Source organism: Rhodofomes roseus (assembly GCF_022264815.1).
Source record: "Rhodofomes roseus strain CIRM-BRFM 1785 chromosome Unknown C8Q71scaffold_6, whole genome shotgun sequence".
Lineage (NCBI taxonomy): Eukaryota > Fungi > Basidiomycota > Agaricomycetes > Polyporales > Fomitopsidaceae > Rhodofomes > Rhodofomes roseus.
This window is the reverse complement of record NW_025952962.1, coordinates 1,395,114-1,417,370: the sequence shown is the minus strand read 5'-3', so window position 1 is coordinate 1,417,370 and position 22,257 is coordinate 1,395,114. Positions and strand designations below refer to the sequence as shown.

The following is a 22,257-nucleotide window of genomic DNA, read 5'->3' as shown; positions in this document are numbered from 1 at the left end:
CCATACATCATTTCGGGGACCAAGGGACATTGCACCTAGGACATGAGGGTCCTTCGACCACCTTCAACGTGGTAAAGTATATCTGCCGCCTCTGTTGCTTGAGCGATTCAATACCATCACTAGGAGGAGTTAAGCAGGAAGACGTGCAAGCGCGTCGGGTCGAAACATGCAGGTAAGTCTAGTGTACACTCCATATGCATATAGCCCGCACGATGGATCACTACGGTGACCTTCTCTCGAACTTGTTACAACCTTCCGTATCAAACACGCATTCGCGATCCAACGACAGACTGTCATTGCAGTAATCCCTACATGTTCAACGTTCAACGGTCACTGTCAGTGGGACTGCAAGGCGAGTACGTAGAAGTTGTCCTTCACTCCGACTCACCAAATGGCGATGCTAGATGAACCCCGCCTTCGTAGAAGGAATCCACTCCTCGAGAATTATACGGACGTCTTCGTCATGCAACTTGATGCGGTCGGGATGTCGCACGGGTCGAGTTCCCATGCCTACCAAGGACTGTGTAACGGGGTCTTGATCATACAGGATCATGTATTCGGCGTACGTCCTCAGTGCCTCCGGCTTGGAAGGACCCGCAAGCCAGTGCTGCGAGTACTTCCGGGCTGTAGACAGGAGGAGGTTCTCCGTGAGCCACAGGCTGTCCCTGCAGAACCCGTTGTAACCCCTGAGCATGCGGCGATGGTGTACAACCTCGAGTAAGGACGCGATGTCATCCAGGGACGGCCCGTTCTCTACTGGCTGGTCTGCCCCTGAAAGGCGGCCGAGCCCGCGCGAATGCCCGCGCAAGCCTTCGTGATCGTCGGAAAGGCCTACGATGTGGCGTCCGCTCGGGTAGGGGTTGTTGTCGAAGTCGACACGGAAGTATGTCCACAGGAGCTGTCCTGGCCGATCGGTGCGTAGGTGTACGGTGACCATGATAAATTGATGAAGGATCTTTCCAGACGTCTGTTGGAAGAGCTGATCACTCGGATCAATGAACTGGAAGCTCTCCATGGCGAAGACGGGGCTCGCGCGGATCGAGTCGGAGGCGTTGTGGACGGCGCGCGCAAAGTCGCTCACGAGACATGGCTCGTTCAGGCCGACCCGGAGTATTGTGGCAAGCGTAGATGGCATGGGCCCGGAACAGCTGCGGGAAGAACTTGAACACGGTGCGCAGCGATGGTGGGTACTGATATGTTCAAGGCTGCAAGCACTCTTTTGAGTGGTCCTCACCCGCAAGTACTACTTGTCCCTATCTCACTATCAGTGAAAGTCTGGAACGCGCCGCAGCAGAGAAGGTCGAGAAGTAGGACGTACCCAGTAAGAAGCTAGAAACTCGAGAAGGACTTGTCTCGATATCGGTGCGGTGGTTGGGTGCGACCATCACACGGATGGGTACGAGACAAGAAATACTGTACGAACCTTAGAAGCCGGGCACGTTCGCGTTCACGTACCAAGATGTTCCACCTGCCGGTGAGTGATACATAGGGTACAGAGAGCTCCTCGACGGCTTTGATTGCGTTCTTTTGTCGGACATCCATATCTCTGCCAGTTTTGCCCATCGAATCTTCAGTGAACCTGCATGGAACCAGTGTACTTAGCTGTACATTCCTACTAAGTATTGTGCGATGTGGTCTCGATTTCTCGGTCCCCAAAGCACATCTACGATTCTACATCCTGATACTGTACATCCTACAGCTAGTACCCATGGCTGCGATCACAAACAACCACTGCATATCGGATGCTGATGATTAGTTTCAAGGTGATGTTATGTAATGGTTCGAATGCGTACCTCCGAGTCACCACTGGCAGAGTGTCGAGGGTGCTAGATGAACCCTGCCGTCACACAAGGCATCCACTCCTCGAGGATCAATCGGACATCTTCATCATGCGATTCAACGCGATTGGGACCGGCATGCGTGAAGAAAGCGGCAACGCCTCGCCAGGCGCTCACACCGATGCCTGCCAGTGTTTGCGTGATGGGGTCGTGATATAGCATCCCAGTAACACAGGCGACGGCGTCGCCTCGACGCTCGGCGTATCTCCTCAATGCCTCCGGCTTGACAAAACCCGCAAGCCAGTGCTGCGAGTACTTCAAAGCCGTAGATAGGAGGAGATTCTCGGTGAGCCAGAGACAGTTCCGGGCGAAGCAATTGTATCCACCAGGCGTACGACGATGCACGACCTCCAGCAGAGACGCAATGCCGTCCAGAGACGGACCGTTCTCGACAGGCTGGTGCAAGCCCTCAACTCGACCGATTCCATCCGACCGTCTGCGCAAGCCCTCATGATCGTCAGAGAGGGTTATCGTTTGGCATCCCTGAGGATAACGATGGGATATGTCCTCGAAGTCGATACGCAGATACGTCCACAACGGCTGACCTGATTGGTCGGTGCGTAGGTGGACGGTGATCATGATAAACTGATGAACGATGTGTCCAAACGTGGCTTTGTAGAGCCCGGTCGTTGGGTCAGAGTTCTGGAAGCTCTCCATGGCGAACACAGGGCTCGCGCGGATAGAGTCGGAGGAATTATGCACGGCATGTGCGAAGTCGATTACGAGGCATGGTTTGTCGATACCAATTTGAAGTATGCTGGCTAGGGTAGATGGCGCGTAACGGTGTTCCGTCTTGATCATGGTGACAGCGGTGGAATGATCCTTCGCCTACCCGTTTGCCCTTTATTGGTACCTGAGTGACGAATCCAGAGTGTGATGGCAGAAACTTCGTGTTGCAGAAGTCGAGAAGAACGACGGACCTCGATCTCAATCATGGAGACAGTTGGGCCCCACTGCGATCATGAGGTGAAGAAGATCTGAAATACGAAGGTAACATGCCACTCTTCCGGGCGAGTCGTACTAAGACCTGCCTCATGAGTCGATCTCTCCAAAGACTTGACACGATGAGTGCGCACCTTGTTCGGCGCCCGCTTCTGCGGTTCCCACCCATGATTGAGAGAGACAGCTTCCGTGCAGCGAGAACCAAGGGCCTTGTATGGGGATTCTAAGGTTCCACTCGTCCGAGAGGAGCATGTCGAATGTTCTCAATACACTGAAGTACACCTGGCACTCGTGTCGTCTTCATTTCCGCATCGCAGGACCTTTACGAGCACTTCGGAAGGTTTGATACTTGAACTGGTACAATCGAAGACAAGACATGCGTTACAAACGTTCCCCGTTTTCCAGGTCATGGCCCTCATGCATCTGCTGCACTCGCTGTTGCGTGTCGCCTGTCAGATTCTCCGCGGCCTCCTCTGAGTCAGGGCTGAATCCGAGAACCCGGGCGGCAAACTCAAAGATGAGCTGCTCAGCCTCCGTTGCGTTGCGCGTCAAGCCGTGATTATCCCCTTCGAAGAGGCGCAGCGTACGCGAGCCGCGCGGATCGTCGCCGTAGGCGCGATACAAGTTGTGCGAGCACCGTGGCGACAGCGTCGTGTCTCCCGTACCGTGGAGCAGCAACAACGGGCGGGGGCTGAGCTTGAGTATGCCGTCGGTGTCGGCGGTTTGTGAGGCGACCGTCACCACGCCCACGACGCGCTTCGGCTCCCTGGCCGCGACAGTGAAGCAGGGGCTGCCGCCAAATGACCATCCGACGACGACGAATCTGGACGACCCGAAGTGTCTATCCAGGTAGTCGAGCGACGCAAGGACATCGGGGGTACAGTAGGTGTTGCGAGCGGGTCGGCGGTAGTCCAGGCGGACACATGGTATCCCAAGGAGGGCCGCAAACTTATCGGCCAACGAGGGGTAGATACCTGCAATCTTCGTGAGCCTAACAATAGATACTATTTCGCTGCCGTACCTCCTGGGCCGCTCGTACCGCCACCTGCGCCGCTGATCAAAACGACCGCTGCACCATTCGCCTTCTGCGTATCGGATTCCGGAGGTGCGTGGAGGATGGCGGGAGCTGTGTGGTCGAGCGGATCGTTGACTTTGATCTCGACTTGTTGTACTAGCGGCGGACGGAGTCGTGACTTGGCCAAGTTCGCCGGGTGAAGAGGTCGAAGAGCTGATGTGCGTGCTGGGGTAGGCATTTACTGAAGATGTGGTACTTGGAAATGGTCAAAAGTGTTTCCTGCAAGATCTCTGTGTCTGTCTTGTATACGGTGTACCTTCCTGCAGGCTGCCAGTGGCTGACACCGTCAATGATGACATTGAGGAGTTGTGGAATGCGACCGTCCGTGCGGAGCAACATTGGCCCAGTGTCATGAGCCTGCAAGCTTCCGAGCAATGGTCCATTCTGTCGAGTTGACCGTGGCAGCGGCTGAGCCGATAGAGATGTAGGCAGCAGTACGCTCGAGAGTACTAGTAGTAGTAGCGCCCAGTCTGTGGGGACCGGCGCCGGCGCCTGTTCATGGAAAGACGTCACAGGCTCACACTGCAGAGGCTTGAGACAACCGCGAATCGACCGACACGACCAAGGCACCTTCCCCAGCCAGTGGGCCCTGTATGCACCCACACAACCCCTGAGGTCGACGCTCATGTGCTCCCTCTCGCATAGATGGCTTGCTCATAATCCCTGGCGAGTACTCCGGCACGAAACTCACGTTGTCCCTCGAACACCGCACACGACACACGGGCTTCGGTTACAGTCCACGGCCGCACCATCTCATGAACAACCCTCGCGTCGGCGACGCGTCAGCGGCTGGGTCGTCTACCCAACTACGCTCGCAGCGCTGTTTGGAGTCGGCTTCGTAGCGTATCATTACAACCAGCCATTCCGACATGCTACTCTTGCGGTGGTACGATGTTCGAGGGTAGCCGGTAAGCCTCGGATCTTGTCAAGCCAGACTTTAGAGGCAGCTCATAAGGACACCTGCAGAGGCTGCAATACTGAGCGCGATAGACTACAAAATCACGTTTGCCAAAAGCCACGCATCCGATGACACAAAACGAGAGGCTACCTCGCAATGTCACAAGCGCAGCGCGGAGCGAGTCCTGAAGGCCCTTCTCGCGAATGGAGGCATCTTCATCAAGCTGGGGCAGCACATTGCGTCTCTGTGAGCTTTCTGCGCTTCATGCGTCATCTGTGTGGAATGTAACAGCGACATAGCGTAGTACTCCCCGTCGAATGGACGAGCACCATGCGTCCGTTGCAAGACAAGTGTGAACCGACGCCATACGAGGATATCGAGAACTTTTTCCTGACAGATATGCATCGGCCCCTTCACCAGTACTTCGACGACTTCGATCCGGACCCAATAGGCGTAGCGAGCCTTGCCCAGGTGCACATAGCGCGGTGGAAGGAGACCGGGGACTTGGTGGCTGTTAAGGTGTGTGGTCTCACATATATACGCGGGCTATATGGCTGATAACGCGCTAGTTGCAACATCCGCATCTACAAGAGTTCGCTGAGATCGACATGGAAATGGTCGAAGTGTCTCTTGGTGAGTCCATTTTCACCTGTCAGTGGTTCTCTGCTAAGTGCATATAGGCTGGATCAAGCATTGGTTCCCTGACTTCGAGTTCACCTGGCTCGGAGAGGAGATGCGGGAAAACCTTCCCAAGGAGATGGACTTCTCACATGAAGCTCGTAATGCTATTCGTACTGTCAATGAGTTCCACGATATCCGGACATCATTGTATATCCGTGAGCGACATCAGTCAATGTTTAGGCAAATATGCTCATCGGCTCTGCAGCGAGGGTATTTACCGCGGACAAGAGAGTCCTCATCATGGAGTTCATCAAGGGAGGCCGCGTAGACGACCTCAAGTACCTGGCAGATCACAACATTGACAGGAACAAGGTCGCACTGGAGCTGGCCAGGATATTTGGGCAGATGGTTCACTTGAACGGGTGGTTCCATGCCGTGAGTTGTTCATCTTTACCTACCCATTGGTGTGGCTGACACGTCATTCCAGGATCCCCACCCAGGTAACCCACTTTTGTGAACTTCTAAACGTCTGCGGTATTGGCGCTGAACGTTCACCAGGAAACCTACTCATCCGACCGGCCCCAATTACCTCGAAGTCTCCGTACAACTTCGAAATCGTGCTGTTGGATCATGGACTGTATTTCGACCTTGACAGGGAACTTCGCATCAACTACAGCAAGTTCTGGCTCTCCCTCATTGCATCTGCTTCACCCACCGCTGCGGCAGACCGCCGGAAGTATGCTAAGCTGGTCGGTAACATTGATGACGATTTGGTGCGTCCGGTCCTTCTCCGTGCTCTACCGAAACTCACAATTCACAATCAAGTACCCCGTCTTCGAAGCTGCCCTTACTGGCAGAGCTGCTCTCGACGAGGCCTGGACTGGTACCGAGGACCCGTTGAGCGGTACGAAAGTCCGACGTGCAACCAGCATGATTGACCTCACTGCCCAGACGGAGGAAGAGATGGAGATAATCCGACTCGCAGTGGTAGAGAAGGAGGGCCTCTTGCTCTCCGTCTTCGACGTCCTGAGGAGGGTCCCGAGAAGGGTTCTGATGGTCCTGAAGCTCAACGACTTGACGCGGAGCTTGGATCGGGCTCTTGCGACGACACATTCGAATGTGCGCTCTTTCTACTCTCTGCTCTGAATATGCAGTTGTGCTCCGGACGCTGATGTACATCGCTGTAGGTTCGCGTCTTCCTTGTCAGCGCGAAGTACTGCACTCGGGCTGTCTGGGACGACACTAGGCGACAACTCATATCCCAAATGCGCGAAAGGGGCCTTATGTCGTTCGGGTTGCTCTACGATTACTTCGCGGGCTGGTGGTACGTCTCGAGCGACATGTGTGCCTGTTCACTTGATCTCAAACACCATTCTTCAGGGGTTACCAACGCATGTACAGCACCCTAGTGATCGCTGAGACCTGGATGGATCTGCAAGCATATATGGTCAAGACGAAGGCATGGCTCTGGGGCCTCTACGCCGTCGGAGGCCTGCAAGGTGCCCATAAGGCGGCCTCCGGCCTAGCATAGGTGGACTATGACATGCATAGAGAGGCGCGTATATGACAAGATGCTCTTGGTTACATTAGAACACATAGCTTAGTTGGACACAAATACATTGACAGCAATCGAAAGCAGATCTCCTGGGGCTGTGACGGATGATACGAACTACTTCTTGACTTTTTTGAATAGTGTGTCGATGGCGGACGCGTTCTGCTTCAGCTTCTCCCACTACCATGCTGTGAGCGTAAGGCGACATGCAAGGGAAGGGGATGTGTACCTCTTCTTGATTGAGTGCAATGCCTTTCTTCCCCGGGTTTTCATCGCCTTCCTGCCCATAGTATTCTCGGATATCCAAGAGCGGTTTGCCTGAGGGGGTGTGGAAATGACGGGATGATCAGCGGATGGGAGGGTCACAAGAGCGCGGACCGCAAGTGATACCTTTGAAGGCGCGTACTGTCGCGCGTCGTTTCCTCCCCAGGTCCACATACTTGTCTCCTTCATTGTTTGTCTTCACTGTGATCTCCGATTCTTCCGCGCTTTCCTCCTCCGGTGTAGTCTCTTTGAAGACAGGTTTCTGAGAGCAATGGATGGCAATCAGCCGGGTATGGTCTATGCAGGCGTAGTTGATGACGCACCTTGGCTGTCTTGGATGCGGATTTTTTCCTACTTGGCTGCTCCTCGTCATCTGAAGCTGCCTTGGACTTGCGTTTTGGAGTGGACTGAACAGGGTTAACGATGAGACGCGCTCGGTTCGGAGGGTCCTCATATATACCTTGCTTGGCTTCTTCTGCTTGAGAGGACGCTCAGGTTCGGAGTCCGACTCTTCGTCACTCACATCTACAGCCTTGCGCTTCCCCATGCCGGGTGGTAGAACGTTGGGGACGAGGAGGTGGCGCGACGCGTCAAGGCGAGCTCAGCAGACGCGTCGCGCCACCGGTCGCGTTACCGTGGGACAGTTGCCCAGAAGGGGGAAGGCCAAGGGAAAGCCCTGTGCCCCTCCGCGTAAGCACAAGACAAGTCCTGCAACATCTCCGCCGCCACTGGACGACGTTCCGTGTGCACTCGCCTCCATCGCTTCCGTTTTCGTCCAAACCCACCAAAGTTGAGCGTGCGGACCACTAGCTCTGTCCCCCGACTTAATTGTCGCGGACGATGAGGATTCTACACAAGTCGAAGAGGGCCCTGACACCCGTGAGTCCCCCGCGTGTTTGCCCATAGCAGCGGGCCGATCTAACATCGCCCTTCAGCTACCGCAGGTCGCGGAGCTCATCAGCAAGCTCCTTGACACACCCGAAGACGACCTACATGAAGTCCTCAGCCAGATCGACGCATGGCGTTGGCCGCGCTCCGATCTCAATGCGTGGATCAAGGTCCTCAACAAATTCGATGCTATTCTCGAGGATGCCATCCGAGACTACGACATCGACAAACTCCAGGCAAACGTGTTCACGCCGCTGACAAAAAAGACTGTGTGCGAGATACTCCGGTTCGAGCGACTGCTGCTCGAGAACTCGACAAACCGGAAGACATTCAATTCATACGACGTGAGTGATGTAATGGACGCGTCTTAAGCGAGGCTAACGCGCGGGAATTCTCTAGCGACTCAATAGCCTCATGTTTACGTCCGATCTGGACGTCCTCATCTTGGCTCTCAATCTGCTCTTACGCCCCGCGCAGCAGTACACCGCACAGCCTGCTGTGCTACATGCACTCAGCATCTCGACCCCTCGTCTCACCTCCCTCGCGAAAAGATGGCCTAATCTCCGCGAGTACGACATCAACCTTGTTGACCTCGTCACTGAGAAGGGTCGGCCTCAGCTCGAGGCGCTCCCGAATGAGGCGCGGGAGGTAAACTTCACTTTCTATAGGCAAGATGCCCCGTCGACGTCAAGCGCGGCTGGAAAAGACAAGGAGAAGAGCTCCGATGCGCAGCTCGCTGAGTCAGTCTTGCAGACACCGACGCGCAAGTCTGCAGGCGCCGCAACCGGCCCTGCAGCGCCCGCGTCCGGAGCCGTCAATATCCACATTGACTCGAAGACAATCGACTCCAAGGAGCCAATGGATCTCCTTGCGGATATCATAGAGACGTACTCGGTGCCTGACACTGAGAAGTTTGAACTGCTCGCCCGTATTCGCGCGGCACGGGCGGTCAACGTCTCAAATGTCGCTGAACGCGAGAAACTCGCCACGGTCCGCCTTCTGGCTACGGCCATCTTCGGGCACACCCACTCTGAGTCCCAGGCTCAGTCAAGTCTCCTCCTCTTCGAGCCTGATCTGGTCGCCCACGTCGCTGAACTCCTCCAGCTCGACCGCGGCGTGGACGTGCAAGTCCAGACTGCGGCGATCGCCGCGCTCGACGCCTTAGGTCGGTACAGGAGTAAGATCCAGGACGTACTCTCCGCCGTCAATGCTGGCGTCAACCATGGTATTCTGATGGCGCTCTTGCGAAAGACTGTGGCAGATGTTGCGCAGCCGACTTCGACGCTGCCCCAATCTTTCGTGGAAGCACTATTCTCCTTCGTGACGTTCATCGCGACGCACGCATCGGGCGGCAACATGGTGGTCGGGGCGGGTTTGATCCCCCTCCTCGTCCAAGTCATCGAGAACAAACTGCCGAACAGACTATACGTTGTCTCTAAGGCCATGCAGCTGGTAGACAACGTCTTATATGGCTTCAACAACGCCTTCCAGTTGTTCTGCAACAGTCGTGGTGTTGATGTCCTTGTGGATAGGATACAGGTGCGTCGGTGAAGGACTCTTGGCTGTTTTCAGCTCTTGACAAAACGTTGGTAGTACGAGGCAGAACTTGATCTCGCCCAGTATACTACACCGGAGCCGTCGCGGGAAGTCGTCATCTCTTATGGTACGTGTGAAGTGACTCGCACGGATTGCTGGGATCAACTCAGTTTGTACTGCAGGAAAGCTCTCCGTTGCACGCGCGGCAATACTCAAGCACACCCTGCGCTCCATGCATCGCATGATGCAGTCGTCGGGGACGTCAGAGGGCCTCCGTGGCCTTCTTGACTCCTCTCTGATGAAGTCGGTGAAGAAGATCATGGAGAACAGGAGTGTCTTTGGGCCAACTGTGCTCCCGCTTGGTATGTCGATTATGTTCGTCCAGCGATCTAAAATTTATTCGAACTGGTTCCAGCCATCAACATCATGTCGACCTTCGTCCACAATGAGCCGACGTGCTTGCCCGTTATCCAGGAAGCTGGTTTGCCAGAGGCATTCTACAGCGTCGTAGAGTCCGGCCTCGAACCCGTCATTGAGGTTTGCTTCTTGACCGATATGCCCCTGATGGCCTTTGTTCATGACGATATGCAGGTTATCCAAGCGGTCCCAAATGCCATCGGCGCACTTTGTCTCAATCAAACTGGCCAAGCTCAGCTCGCAGAACGTCCCAACATCATCCCGGGCCTGTTCAGCATTTTCACATCCGAACGTCACCAAAGGGTCCTGCAGGACAAGGAGAATGCAGTCCTAATTGGTACTGCCGTCGAGGAGCTCATTCGGCATCATCCCTCGCTCAAGCCGTCTGTCTTCACGTCGATCAAAGCTACGATGGAGAAAATCTATCAGTTGGGTAAGAACTACACCCCAGCCGACGACATCAAGCAGTGGTACATACTGTCGTCCGTGGTCCCTCCAACTCCGGCAACGGAGAGTGCTGCCGCGGCACCCATGGAAGTAGATGCCGACACGCAGTCAAACGTGGCTAGCACGTCTCAGACGACTCCTTCGAACCCTCCTGCTACTGGACCCGAGCCTACGCCGGCTAGTCAGGAAGATGCTGCCCCGAAGTCTCACGATAACATGATTGTGTCGTTCATGGACGTCCTATGCAAGGTAAGCTTTTCTCTATCGTGACAGTTTCCGGTATGCTCAATCACTCCCCAGTTTTTGGAAGGGTTCTTCCAGCATCCTCCCCACTGTCGCGAGTTTGTTGCAGATCAAGAAGCTCTGGATCGCTTCGGGAAACTGACGGCTCTCCCCTGTTTGCCTTATGACTTCGCCAACGGGTTGACGTCCGACTCATTCGTGCAAGTGATCCGGACTATGGCAGAGGGCGCTACTAGCGAGACCGTCGCTTTCCTCGTCAATATCGTACGCGAGGCCCTCGACGACACGAAGGATTTCTGGGAGAATCCGCGAGAAGAATCCCAATTCTTGCCGCTAGTCGACGTGTCTGTGACTGGTGTGTGCTAGCGATGTTCGATGAGATTACTGTTCCACTAACTCTCAATGTTAGGCGAGGACCTCGCTCGAACTAATGAACGTCTACGTCGTTTCATCACCCTGCACATTCGGACGTCCCTGCTGTCGGACATCTATGCGACTGCGGGTTACGCACACGGTCGTGCAGCTGTAGCACTTCTTCAGTCTCTGACGGGCCCTTCCGCGAAGAACATCCTCCCGGATCTCGGAGCTTTGCACAGGGCATGTATCTGGGAGAACATTGTCCTCAAGTCTGCTCTTGCTTCTCAGGGCGTTGATGCACCACCATCCTCCGATTTGTCATCTCTATCTTCGCTGCTCAACACTTCTCCTCAGACGCCCTCCGCTGGGACGCCTGCACTTCGTTCGGACGAAGCGCGCCCCACAGCGGGCAACCAGACTCCTGGTACGACTAATGGTGTGCAAGGCGAGTCATCGTCAATGTCTACGCCGAAGCCGGATTCGCAGAAGGACCACGATCCCAAGAAGCAGAACGCCCAAACTCTCAAATATCTGGCCAGTCAGATCCCTAGCTCGCTTGCGCCGTTCTTCCAAGGTCTGTACGCCAACCTGCAGCTATACGGCTTCATGGCTAACGACTTACCGATTAGCTATTGTGCGGCTATTCCAAACGCGGCGTACTGCCGATGCAGCGCACAAGCAGAAGATCCGCGAGACTGCAACCGTCGTAGCGGAAGTGATGACGCGTCATCTCGACGAGAGGCCCTCCTGTAAGGCATCCGTTTCTACGAGGATTGGGTCAAGAATTGACATCACTATTTTCAGCGGACAAGCTCTCCTTGTCAGCCTTTTATACTGTGATGCTGGGACTGGCGACTATTCTCCTGGTCGACGGTGTGTGATCATACTTTAGGTCACTTGGACCGGTAAACTCATCTACTTCCCTCCCAGAGCAAACGGACACGAAGTCCCTCTACACGGCGCTCTTGGTCGCATTTCACCGTGCTGGAGGAGTTGACGCCATCCTGAAGCTCAGTGGCTACTTCGTCAGTGACATTGAGGCGTTGACCCAGGTCAACTTGGAAGAGCGCTCAGAACAAGCTAAGCAAGAGCTGGTGCATGCTTTTGGTGGGCTGAAGGTTGCCCTGCATCTACTGCATCCCATTGTCTCTGCGAAGCCGCTGCTGGAGGCATCTCAAACTGCGATGTTGCTCTCGCCTGAGAGGAAGGAAACGGACCCCGACTACTTCGAGCCGCACAACTTCTTGGTTCAGATGAGAGTAGCAGTCATGCCGCTTCTTATCGGGCTTTGGAATGCGCAGTGGCTGGTATCCTCTCCGCTGGGTGTCACTAAATCCGCGGTGCAGATCGTCATGGAGATGTTGAATTCTGACGGAGAGGTCGCAAAGGATGGTCCCCAACCAGCCGCTGCCTCCGTCGCGACGGGTGGTCTTCTGTTTACGCAGGGAGCGGATGCGAATCGAGTCCGTCAGCTAGTGGATATGGGCTTCCCTCGTTCTGCAGCAGAGCGAGCGCTCACTAGGACGAGGAACAACGTCACTGCTGCTACTGAGTTGTTGTTGGCGCATCCCTTCCCATTCCCTCCGGATCCAGAGCCTGCGCAGCCTCCTGCAGCGCAAGTCGAAGGCGATGCGATGAACGTGGACGCCGGCAACGGAGAGCCACCTCAACCTACGGGCGAGACGTCCGAAGCAGCTGCGGAGGGTGAGCCCGACAACACAGGGCCGTCGTCACCACCTTGTAAATCGCCAGAAGAGTGGCTGCAAGAGCTAAACGAGAGTCGCGGGCCGCTCAAGAGCGTCATGGGAAAGAGAGTACTCCAGCTGGTCGATGAGCACCCTAGCCTCGTCTTCTCTGTGCAAAAGGTGTTTGTCGGTCCAAGCAATGGTTATCGGGAACAAGCCGTGCGCCTCCTCATCGACGACGTCAAATCGTTCTCCACTACTGCATATGACGTACACGAGCAGCCCATGGCCGTGCGATGCCGCCTGCTTGCCCTCGTATTGCACGATCCATCGTCGACGTTGGCGCAAATCCCGGAAGACAGAGCGAAGAGCCTCGTGGAAACATTGCTCGCACTATTATTATCGAACCCGGTCAACGCGGACGGTGGACATCCCACACTTCCCAAATGGCTAGCGGCGCACCTACTTGTGACGGAAGCTATCCTACTCGTCGGTGACGAGCCACGGAATATAACGTTGCCGAAGGAGAACGAACCCATCCCAGACGAGTCGCTCTCAGCAGGTTCGACATATCCCGAAGCTAGGACTATCCTGTTTGACTTCTGCATGCGTTTGCTTGCCGTTCCTGCTCTGCCGAAGGACGAGTTGATCTCGGCACTCAGGTTGTTCGTCCTCCTTACCCGGGAGCGCAGATTTGCGGATGACTTCGTCCGGCGCGAGGGACTGAACCTTCTCTTCCAATACCTGAAGATATCTGCTGGAACGTCCAGTGCTGCTGGCATGCAGTCTCACATCGCGATGATCCTACGACACGTCGTGGAAGATGCTCCAACTCTCCAGCATATCATGCGTCAAGAGATCAAACGATTCTTCGCTCATCCTCGAAATCGTGTCGTGGACGTGAACAGCTACGTGGTGGGCTGCAACGCCCTCGCCCTCCATGACTCATCTGTGTTCGTCCAAATGACGAAGGAGCTCTGTCAGCTGTCACAGCCCTACGGGGCAGTGAAGAGCATCAGCTTGAAAGGGGAAACCAAATCCGCGGGCGAGAGCAGTAGTGCCAACAGTGCCTCGGACATGCAGGTTGATGAGCCTTCGTCTACGCAGCAACGCAGCCCCCATACATCCGTGGAGGCCCTCGTGCATTTCTTGATTGCTGAGCTGGTGAAGTCCGTCAAAACTGAACAGCCTCCCGACCAGCCTACAACGGAAACCGTCCAACCTCGCGTATCGGAGGCTCCAGAGCAACCCTCTGAGCACCCTACCGAACATCCTTCATCGTCGACTGGTCCATCGTCCACCTCCCCTGCAGCCTCAAATGACCGTGATGATCACGTTTACTCTTGCTTCTTGATGCAATGCCTCACCGAACTCCTGTTCTCATACGAGTCGTGCAAGGTGGCTTTCCTGTCGTACTCCCCAAAGAAACGGCAACAGGCTGGCGTGAAAGAAACACCAATCAAGTATCGAACAGCTGCCATACAATTCCTCTTGTCCGATATGATGTCCTTTGGCACCATTCACCCCCAGCCTCCCGTGGAAGCCCGGAAGCGCATTCTGCTCTGCAATTGGGCAATGTCCGTCATTGTGGCCCTCTGCGTGGACACGTCGTTTACGCAAGACATCAAGGATGTGCCTGCGGAGCTTGCGTCCGTCCGCAAGTTCGTCCTAGAAGCCGTCAGTCGGGCGTTGAAGGACCTTCCTGCCTCAGAGAACGCAGAAACTCGATACAGCCGCTTACTGGCTCTGGCCGATCTGTGCTACCGGCTGCTCACGGTCAAGTTCAACACCAATTCTCGTAAGGCTCATGATGAAGTGCCTACGCATATTGCCAAGATCATGTTGGAGAAGAATTTCGTCGCGACGCTGACCAGTGCCTTGGCCGAAGTGGACCTCAACTATCCAAACATCCGTGGGGTCGTCACCGGAATACTGCGTCCACTGGAGTTCCTGTACGTCTCGATACTCCCCGCAATATACATCCCTGACCAACTTGAGCAGCTCCAAGATTGCCATCAAGATGAGCCGAGTGTCAGAGAAACCAAAGGAATCGGTAGGTGAGGCTGACGACATGGAGTCTATCATCTCGGAAGAAGACGAAGACACCGGGGAACAAGGAGATGAAGCGCCTGATCTATACCGCAACTCATCCCTGGGACTGTGAGTTCTTTCCACCCCGTGTCGAGGCCAGTGATTGATTGTTGCCGATAGCTTTGGTGGCGTGAGTATGAAAAGCTTGCGATAGGTGTACTCGCTGACTTCATACACAATTCCAGGAGATGGAGGATGTCAGCTACCAAGACGAAGACATGGATGAGGATGCTGCGGAGGACGAGGACGACGTTGAAATGGACTTCGGTGACGAGACTGGCAGCGAGGACACTTCCGATACAGATGACGATGTTGGGGATGATCTCGAGGAAGACCTAGAGAACGAAACAGGAGAATCGGAGGGTGACTGGCAGGATGAAGATGAGGAAGAGGAAGAGGAAGGGCTCATCGAGAACGAGGAGGACGACGCTGAAGAAGGCGGTGATGACGATGACGATGAAGACGAGGGTGAAGTCATGTGGCAGGTACGCACCCCGTCCTCTGCCCATTTCTGTTCACTGATGGCCTCGTAGGACATCGCAGTGGGCGAAGCTGTCGCTGACGGTGCTGCCGACGAACAGGACGACGATGAGGAAGGTGGAGGTGAGGTCATCCCATGTTCGAGTGCTCCCGGAAGTTCATGACCCAGCAGATGCCGTGCCCATCATGCATATGGACATGGATGAGGAAGCTGATGTGGGGTCTGAAGAAGACGAGTAAGTACGTCATTTTCAGTGCAGAATGTCTGGTTGACCCTATTTAGTTTCGCCGACGATTTGGATGATATCGGCCAGGGACCAGTCGGTGAAGATATCTTGGAACTTGCCACTGGTTTTGCCAACGCTCTTGGTGGAGGAGTCGGCGGCAATATGGGGCAAGCTATTCAGCCCATGTTGTGGACCGGTACTGCTATGCGCTCGGCTAACACTCGTCGTCGTCACACCGGTAAGTCTCCTGTGTACTTCCATCGCTTCCGGTGGTAATGTTTGTATCTGCTGTTCACAGACGATGATCTCGAAATCTTCGGTCAATCTCGCAACCCTGCAGTACCCGCTCCGGAGGCTGCTGTCCATCCTCTGCTTCTCGATCCAGCTTCTGCATTATCGCGTGCTTCCAACGGGCAGTCCAGGCACCTTCGTCGACTCCCGAGGGCTGGCGGACCTGGAGGTCATCCACATGATATCATGCAGACCATCGAGGAGGCTATCGGGGAAGGCGCAGTCCAACTGTTCCAGCACATCTTCTCACATGGCCGTGGAGGCGGCGGGGATACAATCCGCATTGACGTGCCATCAGGTGCATTGGGCCCATTGCAGCAGAGACATGGCCGTGGGACCATTTCGGCTTCAATTCGTTTCGAGAGAGCACCACGTTCCGGAGAGGGCCGCTCGGAGGGTCGTAACCTCGACCCTCTGTTGACCGTTCAACGATGGTTGGAGGAAGTCAAGATGCTGCATGGCAAATTCGAGCAGAGTCGACTCACCAAACTTGCGAACCACATCGTACTTGCCCTCCTTCCTGCAGCTGTTGAAGCCATGAGGAACGCCAAACTGGCCGAGGAACGAGAAGCGGCCCGCATCCGTGAAGAGCAGGCGAAGGCCGAGGCCGAGGCCGAGGCGAAGGCAAAAGAGGAGGCTGAAAAAGCCAAAGCCGAGGAGGATGAGAAGGCGCGTGCGGAGGCGGAGGCAGCCGCCCAACCGGCTGAGGGCGAAGGACGGCAGGACGAGACACCAGCAGCCCCTGTGGATGTGGATGCGGACGCTGAGATGGCCGACGCCTCAGATGCGCCAGCGCCTAGTGCGTCTGATAATACTGGCTCTGCGGTGGATTCATCTGGTCCCAGTGCCGAAGACGAGGGTCAGGCTGCGGCGACAGAAGACGGGGGTTCAACGAGCACCGCTCAGCGCGTAATCGTCTCGATCCACGGAAACCCTGTGGACATTACTGATACGGGCATCGATCCTACGTTCTTGGAGGCTCTGCCAGACGACATGCGAGAAGAGGTGCTCAACCAGCACGTCCGCGACCAGCGCGCTGCTAGGGTCGAGCGCCCGGCGGATTCGCAGATTAGCGCAGAGTTCCTGGATGCTTTGCCACCCGAGCTACGTGCCGAGATCTTGCAGCAAGAGAACATTGAACGCGCGCGACAGCGAGTGGAGAGCGCTGGTCAACGAGGCAGCGTCGCCGACGTCGATCCTGCTACCTTCATTGCCAGCCTAGATCCTCAATTGCGCCAGGCCGTCTTGATGGACTCCGATGATGTGCTGATCCAAAGCTTGCCGGCTCAAATGCTGGCCGAGGCCGGCATCAATCGCACGCACCTAGAGAACCTCCGCTCCGCACAACCTCCTGCAAGCAACCGACAACAGGTAGCATCCTCTACCCCTCACCAGGCCCAGAAGCCCCCAGCGCCGCGAGACGCCATCCAACTCCTAGAGAAGCCTGCTATCGCCGTACTGATCCGTCTTCTCTTCTTCCCTCACACACTGAAGAAGAACTTGCTATACAAAGTCCTCGTCAACCTTTGCGAGAACTCGAAGACGCGGACAGATCTGTTCAATCTGCTCCTCAACATCCTCCAGGATGGCTCCGGTGATCTGGCCGCAATTGACCGGAGTTTCGCTCAGATGTCTTTCCGCAGTTCGAAGCAACCAACTCAGCAAACACCCAAGGCGATCGGGAAGCAACGTGTGCCCTCTGACTATTTCGGAGCCCTCGCGTCACCGCAATGGCAAAACGAGATAGTCCCTGAACTTATCGTCCAGCGATGCTTGGAGGCGTTAACGTACATCGTCAGCTTCAATGAGCTGTCGTCTCTCTTCTTCCTGACGGAGCACGAGCTGCCTGTTGGTTTGCGACGCCATGCCTCGAAGAAGGGCAAGGGTAAGGAGAAGCAGGCGCCGCAGACCCACTATCCTGTGGTACTATTGCTGAGCTTGCTCGATCGACCTTCTGTTCTCAAGACGCCTTCCATCGTTGAGTCTGTTGTCACCCTTCTCGCGACCGTGACCCGCCCTCTTGCCAGTCTCAAGGACCAAGGCAAGGAGAAGACCGAGCAAACGGATGCAACCACGACTGTCTCTGCCACTGCTCCCACGTTGGAGACTCCTGCTGCGACGTCTCAGCCGGAACAATCTCAAGCTGCAGATGGTAAGCGGTGATACACTCTCTAGTTCGTATGCTCACTGAGAGAACAGTAGTACCTGCTAGCGCAGAAGCGCCGCAAGGTCAAGGTAGCAAGCCAGACGTTGCTCAAGCGAAGGAAGAGAAGACGTTACTTGCCCACCCTCCTGTCGTCCCACATACAGTGATGCGTTCTATCGTCAACATCCTTACCGCTGGCGAATGCTCGGGACGAACCTTCTCGCAGAGCCTGGCCCTTATCCAGCACTTGTCCTACGTGCCCGACGCACGGGAGGTCATCGCAAACGAACTCCGATCTCGAGCACAAGACTTCGGGCACAGTCTGTACACGGCTCTGGACGAGCTTGCCGTTGCTCTACAAGAGTCCAAGGGGGATGTCCTTGCCAGCGCAATAGCATCAAAGTTCTCGCCTGCGTCTTCGGACCAAGCGAAGCTTCTGCGCGTGTTAAAGACGATCGACTACATGTACTCGCCGAAGTCGCCAGCAGCACCCGGGACCGATGTCAGCGATGCGGATGTCGAGAAAGTGCAGGGAATCTACGAGTCGTTCAGATTCACTCCTCTTTGGCGACGCCTGGGCGATTGTCTTGCGATCACTGAGGAGAAGCCAGAGATGGAGCATATCGCCACGGTGTTACTACCGCTCATCGAATCGCTGATGGTCGTCTGCAAGTACGTCGGAGCTAAGACATCGTCCGGAGCGGCAGCGCGTATGCTGCGTGCGTCGACCTCCCCTCGATCGCCCACAACTACCCGCGAATCCATGGAGGAGTTGTTCGTTACCTTCACAGATGCTCATCGCAAAGTGCTCAACCTCATGGTGCGCAACAACCCGTCGCTGATGAGTGGTTCCTTCTCCCTCCTGGTGCACAACCCTCGTGTCCTGGACTTCGACAACAAGAGGAACTACTTCAACCAACAACTCCATCGCCGGCCGCACAGTCGCGAGCACCACGGCACTCTGCAGCTGAACGTCCGTCGCCAGAGAGTTTTCGAGGACAGCTTCCAGTATTTGCAGCGGAAGACCGGAGAGCAGATCAAGTACGGCAAGCTCAGTGTACGCTTCTACGACGAGGAGGGCGTCGACGCAGGTGGTGTCACGCGCGAATGGTTCCAGATTCTCGCTCGCCAAATGTTCGATCCCAACTACGCGCTGTTCCAGCCTTGCGCCGCGGACAGGTTGACGTACCAGCCGAACAAGAACTCATGGGTCAACCCGGAGCATCTCTCGTTCTTCAAGTTCGTCGGGCGCATTATTGGGAAAGCAATCTACGACGGCCGTCTGCTCGATGCATACTTCGCGAGGAGTCTATACAGGCAGCTCCTGGCCAAGCCAGTGGACTACAAGGATGTGGAGTGGGTCGACCCCGAGTATTACAACTCGCTCTGCTGGATCCTCGACAATGACCCGAGTGCGCTGGAGCTGACCTTCAGTGTCGAGGCCGACGAGGTGAGCGTATTGATGGACCAATCAGTAGTCTGATGGCTGACGGGTTTTTCCGCAGTTTGGAGTCATGAAGATCGTCGACCTCAAGGAGAACGGTCGGTCGATACCCGTCACGCAGGAGAATAAGCGAGAGTTTGTTCAGTTGTCCGCTCAATACCGCTTGTACTCGTCTATCAAGGACCAGATCGAGGCGTTGGTTGCAGGGTTCTACGAGATCATCCCCAAGGACCTGGTTTCGATCGTAAGTTCCCGTTTAGCTTAGAGTCATGCTGCTTGTCTCACCTGTCTTCCTCGCAGTTCAACGAGCAGGAGCTTGAGCTTCTCATCTCCGGCACTCCTGACATCGACGTTGACGAATGGCGCGCTGCGACTGAGTACAACGGGTACACGAGTTCCGATCCTGTCATCGTCTGGTGGTGGCGTGCGTTGAAGTCGTTCAACCGAGAAGAACGAGCCAAGGTCCTGAGCTTCGCTACCGGCACGTCTCGAGTCCCCCTCGGCGGCTTTACGGAGTTGCAAGGAGTGCAGGGCGTGCAGCGGTTCTCTATCCACCGAGCGTACGGTGACGCAGACCGCCTGCCGCAGGCGCATACATGTTCGTCTCTTCTAGTGTCTTTGTGCGTTCGTGAGCTGACATTTGTGGTTACGCAGGCTTCAACCAGATTGATCTTCCACAGTATTCCTCGTACGAGATGCTTCGGCAACAGCTCTTGCTGGCAATCAACGAAGGAGGCGAGGGCTTTGGATTCGCATAATATACGTTCACGCGCGCTAGTAGTACCACGAAGGACATCGCATCGTAGAAGCAGGCCATCATCATGTATTATATCACCAATCACGTACTTACACGACAAGTTCAACCGCTGTGAATAGCATTCACGTCTTGGATTACCTACGAGTGGCTGCGTAGGTGATGGATTCACTTTGTGCATGCAGAGCGTGCACGAAGTCTGGTGAACAGGACGTCGTCCCTGAGTCGTAAGGTATGCCAAGATCCACGGCATGATTGTTGCAGTGGTCACGATGCAGCAGTGCTGGGTTGTTCTCTCCCGCAGGGTGCCCTTAGACTGGGTCAGGCGAACCACAGTACAGCCCCAAACGGAAGCCGCCCACTGATGCCGAGTAAGTGAGAGGGGCAGCACGGTCATGGGATTGAGCAGGGATTGACCATCACCGGATTTCACGCGACCCGTCGAGCGTATCATGCTCCAGCGTCCCCGCACACCGCCGCTCTGTTTGCACCGGTAGCGCGAGCGTTTGTCCTGTCCCCTTGTCCTCTCCCAGTCCCGCAGAAGAAATCTCAAGTCACCATGCGCGCGTTCGTGATCAAGGAATACGCCCACCCATCGAAGATCCCCTTGAGCGACGATGTACCAGAGCCCAAGCCACAGGAGGGCGAGGTCCTCGTTGAGGTCTTCAGCGCGGGCTTGAACTACTACGACGTGAGCTACCCGCCTTCTATCCCACGTCTCGATCCAGGGCCTAACTCGCCCACGTAGATCCTGCAATCCCAGGGCAAGTACCAGTCGCAGCCGCCACGCCCATTCACGCTGGGCACCGAGTTTGCCGGGCGGATCGCAGCGGACTCGCCCATTCCGAAGGGGTGCCCGTTCAAGCCGGGCGACAGGGTCTTTGGGGCCGTGCAGGGCGCGTATGCGGACAAGCTCGCGGCCAAGTGGGGGTATCTGCTTCCGCTGCCGGCTGCGATGACATACGACCAGGGCGCAGGTACGTCTGCACCGTGAGCTTGGTGTTGGTGGGGTAGGATGTTGACAGGTGGGGGCACTGCTAGGCCTATTCATCACTTGGCCGACATCGTATGAGGCACTGGTTGGACGTGCTGAGCTTAAGGCAGGTCGGTGGCTCGGACCTTCTGTCATACTGGTCATTTGGAGCCAGATACCAACTACCCCACGTAGGTGAATGGGTGCTCGTCACAGCTGCTGCAGGTGGCGTAGGTATCGCCGCCGTACAATTGGCAAAAGGTACAGACCATTCGTGCAAGCCGCGATCCACTTGTGCTTACCGCAGACCGCAGCCCTGGGCGCGAAGGTCATCGCCGCGGCTGGGTCGCCAGAGAAGATTGACGTCGCTGTGCGCTACGGCGGCGCCGACCACGGCGTGAACTATACCCAGCCAAACTGGCAGAAGGAAGTCCTGAAGCTCACGGGTGGCAAGGGCGTAAACGTCGTTTATGACCCAGTCGGAATGATCAGAGGTCTGGAGAATCTCTCCATGTCCATTGCACCTGTATTCGACTGATGGGGGCTCTGTAGATTCTCTGAAGTGCATCGCGTGGAAAGGTAGGGCGGTGGTAGTGGGCTTCGCGGCTGGTCAGATCGAGAAGGTAATTGAGCCGCTATCTCCATCGAGAACGTACCATTGACTTTGAGGACCCTGCTAGCTGCCGCTCAACTTGGTCCTCCTCAAGAATATCTCTATTGTCGGCATTCACTGGGGTGCATACTCAAGTACGTGTCGCCGATCCGTTGTACACACCATGTACTGACGCCCACGCAGTCCATGAGCTACAGCGCATCTCGGTCGTCCACAAAGCTATCAATGAGTACGGTCTATAGCTCTTCGAATCCATGCGATGCCTGACATGCTCCTGTTAGCCTGCTTTCGTCGGGCCGCGCGAAGCCCGTCGTGTACCCCCAAGTCTTCCCTCTGGAGAGGCTATCGGACGGTCTTCAGCTCCTCGAGCAGCGCAAGACGTGGGGCAAGGTCGTCGTGCGCATGCGGGACGAGAAGTCGGGCGAGCGAGCGAAGTTGTGACCGCAAGGTACGGTCGGTGTATCTATCATGATGA

General features: G+C 55.7%; 7 protein-coding genes across 7 annotated transcripts; 3 read left to right on the top strand and 4 right to left on the bottom strand.

Moving 5' to 3' along the window:
* Nucleotides 1-100: 100 nt before the first annotated feature.
* C8Q71DRAFT_512771 (uncharacterized protein) lies at nt 101-1,053 on the bottom strand. The gene is made up of 2 exons (XM_047919063.1): nt 389-1,053; nt 101-308 (listed from the first exon to the last, which is right to left on the bottom strand). The coding sequence occupies exon 1, from the start codon at nt 1,013-1,015 to the stop codon at nt 401-403; it is 615 nt and encodes a 204-aa protein (XP_047781207.1). The 5' UTR covers nt 1,016-1,053; the 3' UTR covers nt 101-308; nt 389-400.
* A 610-nt stretch (nt 1,054-1,663) lies between these two features.
* Nucleotides 1,664-3,017, bottom strand: C8Q71DRAFT_512768 (uncharacterized protein). Its single transcript, XM_047919062.1, has 3 exons — nt 2,915-3,017; nt 1,794-2,858; nt 1,664-1,731 (listed from the first exon to the last, which is right to left on the bottom strand). Exon 2 carries the CDS (start codon nt 2,637-2,639, stop codon nt 1,827-1,829), a length of 813 nt encoding a protein of 270 aa, XP_047781206.1. The 5' UTR covers nt 2,640-2,858; nt 2,915-3,017; the 3' UTR covers nt 1,664-1,731; nt 1,794-1,826.
* On the bottom strand, nt 2,929-4,305 carry C8Q71DRAFT_512763 (Alpha/Beta hydrolase protein). The gene is made up of 2 exons (XM_047919061.1): nt 3,802-4,305; nt 2,929-3,754 (listed from the first exon to the last, which is right to left on the bottom strand). Exons 1-2 carry the CDS (start codon nt 4,031-4,033, stop codon nt 3,162-3,164), a joined length of 825 nt encoding a protein of 274 aa, XP_047781205.1. The 5' UTR covers nt 4,034-4,305; the 3' UTR covers nt 2,929-3,161.
* A 175-nt stretch (nt 4,306-4,480) lies between these two features.
* C8Q71DRAFT_704348 (ABC1-domain-containing protein) lies at nt 4,481-6,905 on the top strand (the record flags this gene model as incomplete). Its single annotated transcript, XM_047920379.1, has 11 exons — nt 4,481-4,763; nt 4,822-4,999; nt 5,053-5,272; nt 5,323-5,386; nt 5,434-5,589; nt 5,640-5,809; nt 5,862-5,874; nt 5,933-6,147; nt 6,200-6,493; nt 6,562-6,698; nt 6,755-6,905. The coding sequence occupies 11 exons, from the start codon at nt 4,481-4,483 to the stop codon at nt 6,903-6,905; spliced, it is 1,881 nt and encodes a 626-aa protein (XP_047781204.1).
* A 138-nt stretch (nt 6,906-7,043) lies between these two features.
* On the bottom strand, nt 7,044-7,737 carry C8Q71DRAFT_856060 (transcriptional Coactivator p15-domain-containing protein; the record flags this gene model as incomplete). The annotated part of the gene is made up of 5 exons (XM_047927251.1): nt 7,044-7,106; nt 7,156-7,244; nt 7,317-7,452; nt 7,514-7,597; nt 7,651-7,737. 5 exons carry the CDS (start codon nt 7,735-7,737, stop codon nt 7,044-7,046), a joined length of 459 nt encoding a protein of 152 aa, XP_047781203.1.
* A 161-nt stretch (nt 7,738-7,898) lies between these two features.
* Nucleotides 7,899-20,340, top strand: C8Q71DRAFT_905985 (uncharacterized protein). The gene is made up of 23 exons (XM_047928911.1): nt 7,899-8,069; nt 8,126-8,422; nt 8,478-9,617; nt 9,672-9,741; nt 9,797-9,976; nt 10,030-10,151; nt 10,206-10,727; nt 10,779-11,076; nt 11,131-11,652; nt 11,708-11,827; nt 11,883-11,951; nt 12,009-14,715; nt 14,765-14,923; nt 14,975-14,984; nt 15,040-15,339; nt 15,388-15,457; nt 15,507-15,570; nt 15,618-15,799; nt 15,860-18,004; nt 18,052-19,448; nt 19,504-19,686; nt 19,743-20,040; nt 20,097-20,340. Exons 1-23 carry the CDS (start codon nt 8,031-8,033, stop codon nt 20,198-20,200), a joined length of 10,998 nt encoding a protein of 3,665 aa, XP_047781202.1. The 5' UTR covers nt 7,899-8,030; the 3' UTR covers nt 20,201-20,340.
* A 415-nt stretch (nt 20,341-20,755) lies between these two features.
* C8Q71DRAFT_704289 (alcohol dehydrogenase) lies at nt 20,756-22,223 on the top strand (the record flags this gene model as incomplete). Its single annotated transcript, XM_047920374.1, has 9 exons — nt 20,756-20,887; nt 20,945-21,173; nt 21,238-21,300; nt 21,365-21,430; nt 21,484-21,663; nt 21,722-21,792; nt 21,850-21,916; nt 21,966-22,011; nt 22,064-22,223. 9 exons carry the CDS (start codon nt 20,756-20,758, stop codon nt 22,221-22,223), a joined length of 1,014 nt encoding a protein of 337 aa, XP_047781201.1.
* Between the last annotated feature and the right edge of the window lie 34 nt (nt 22,224-22,257).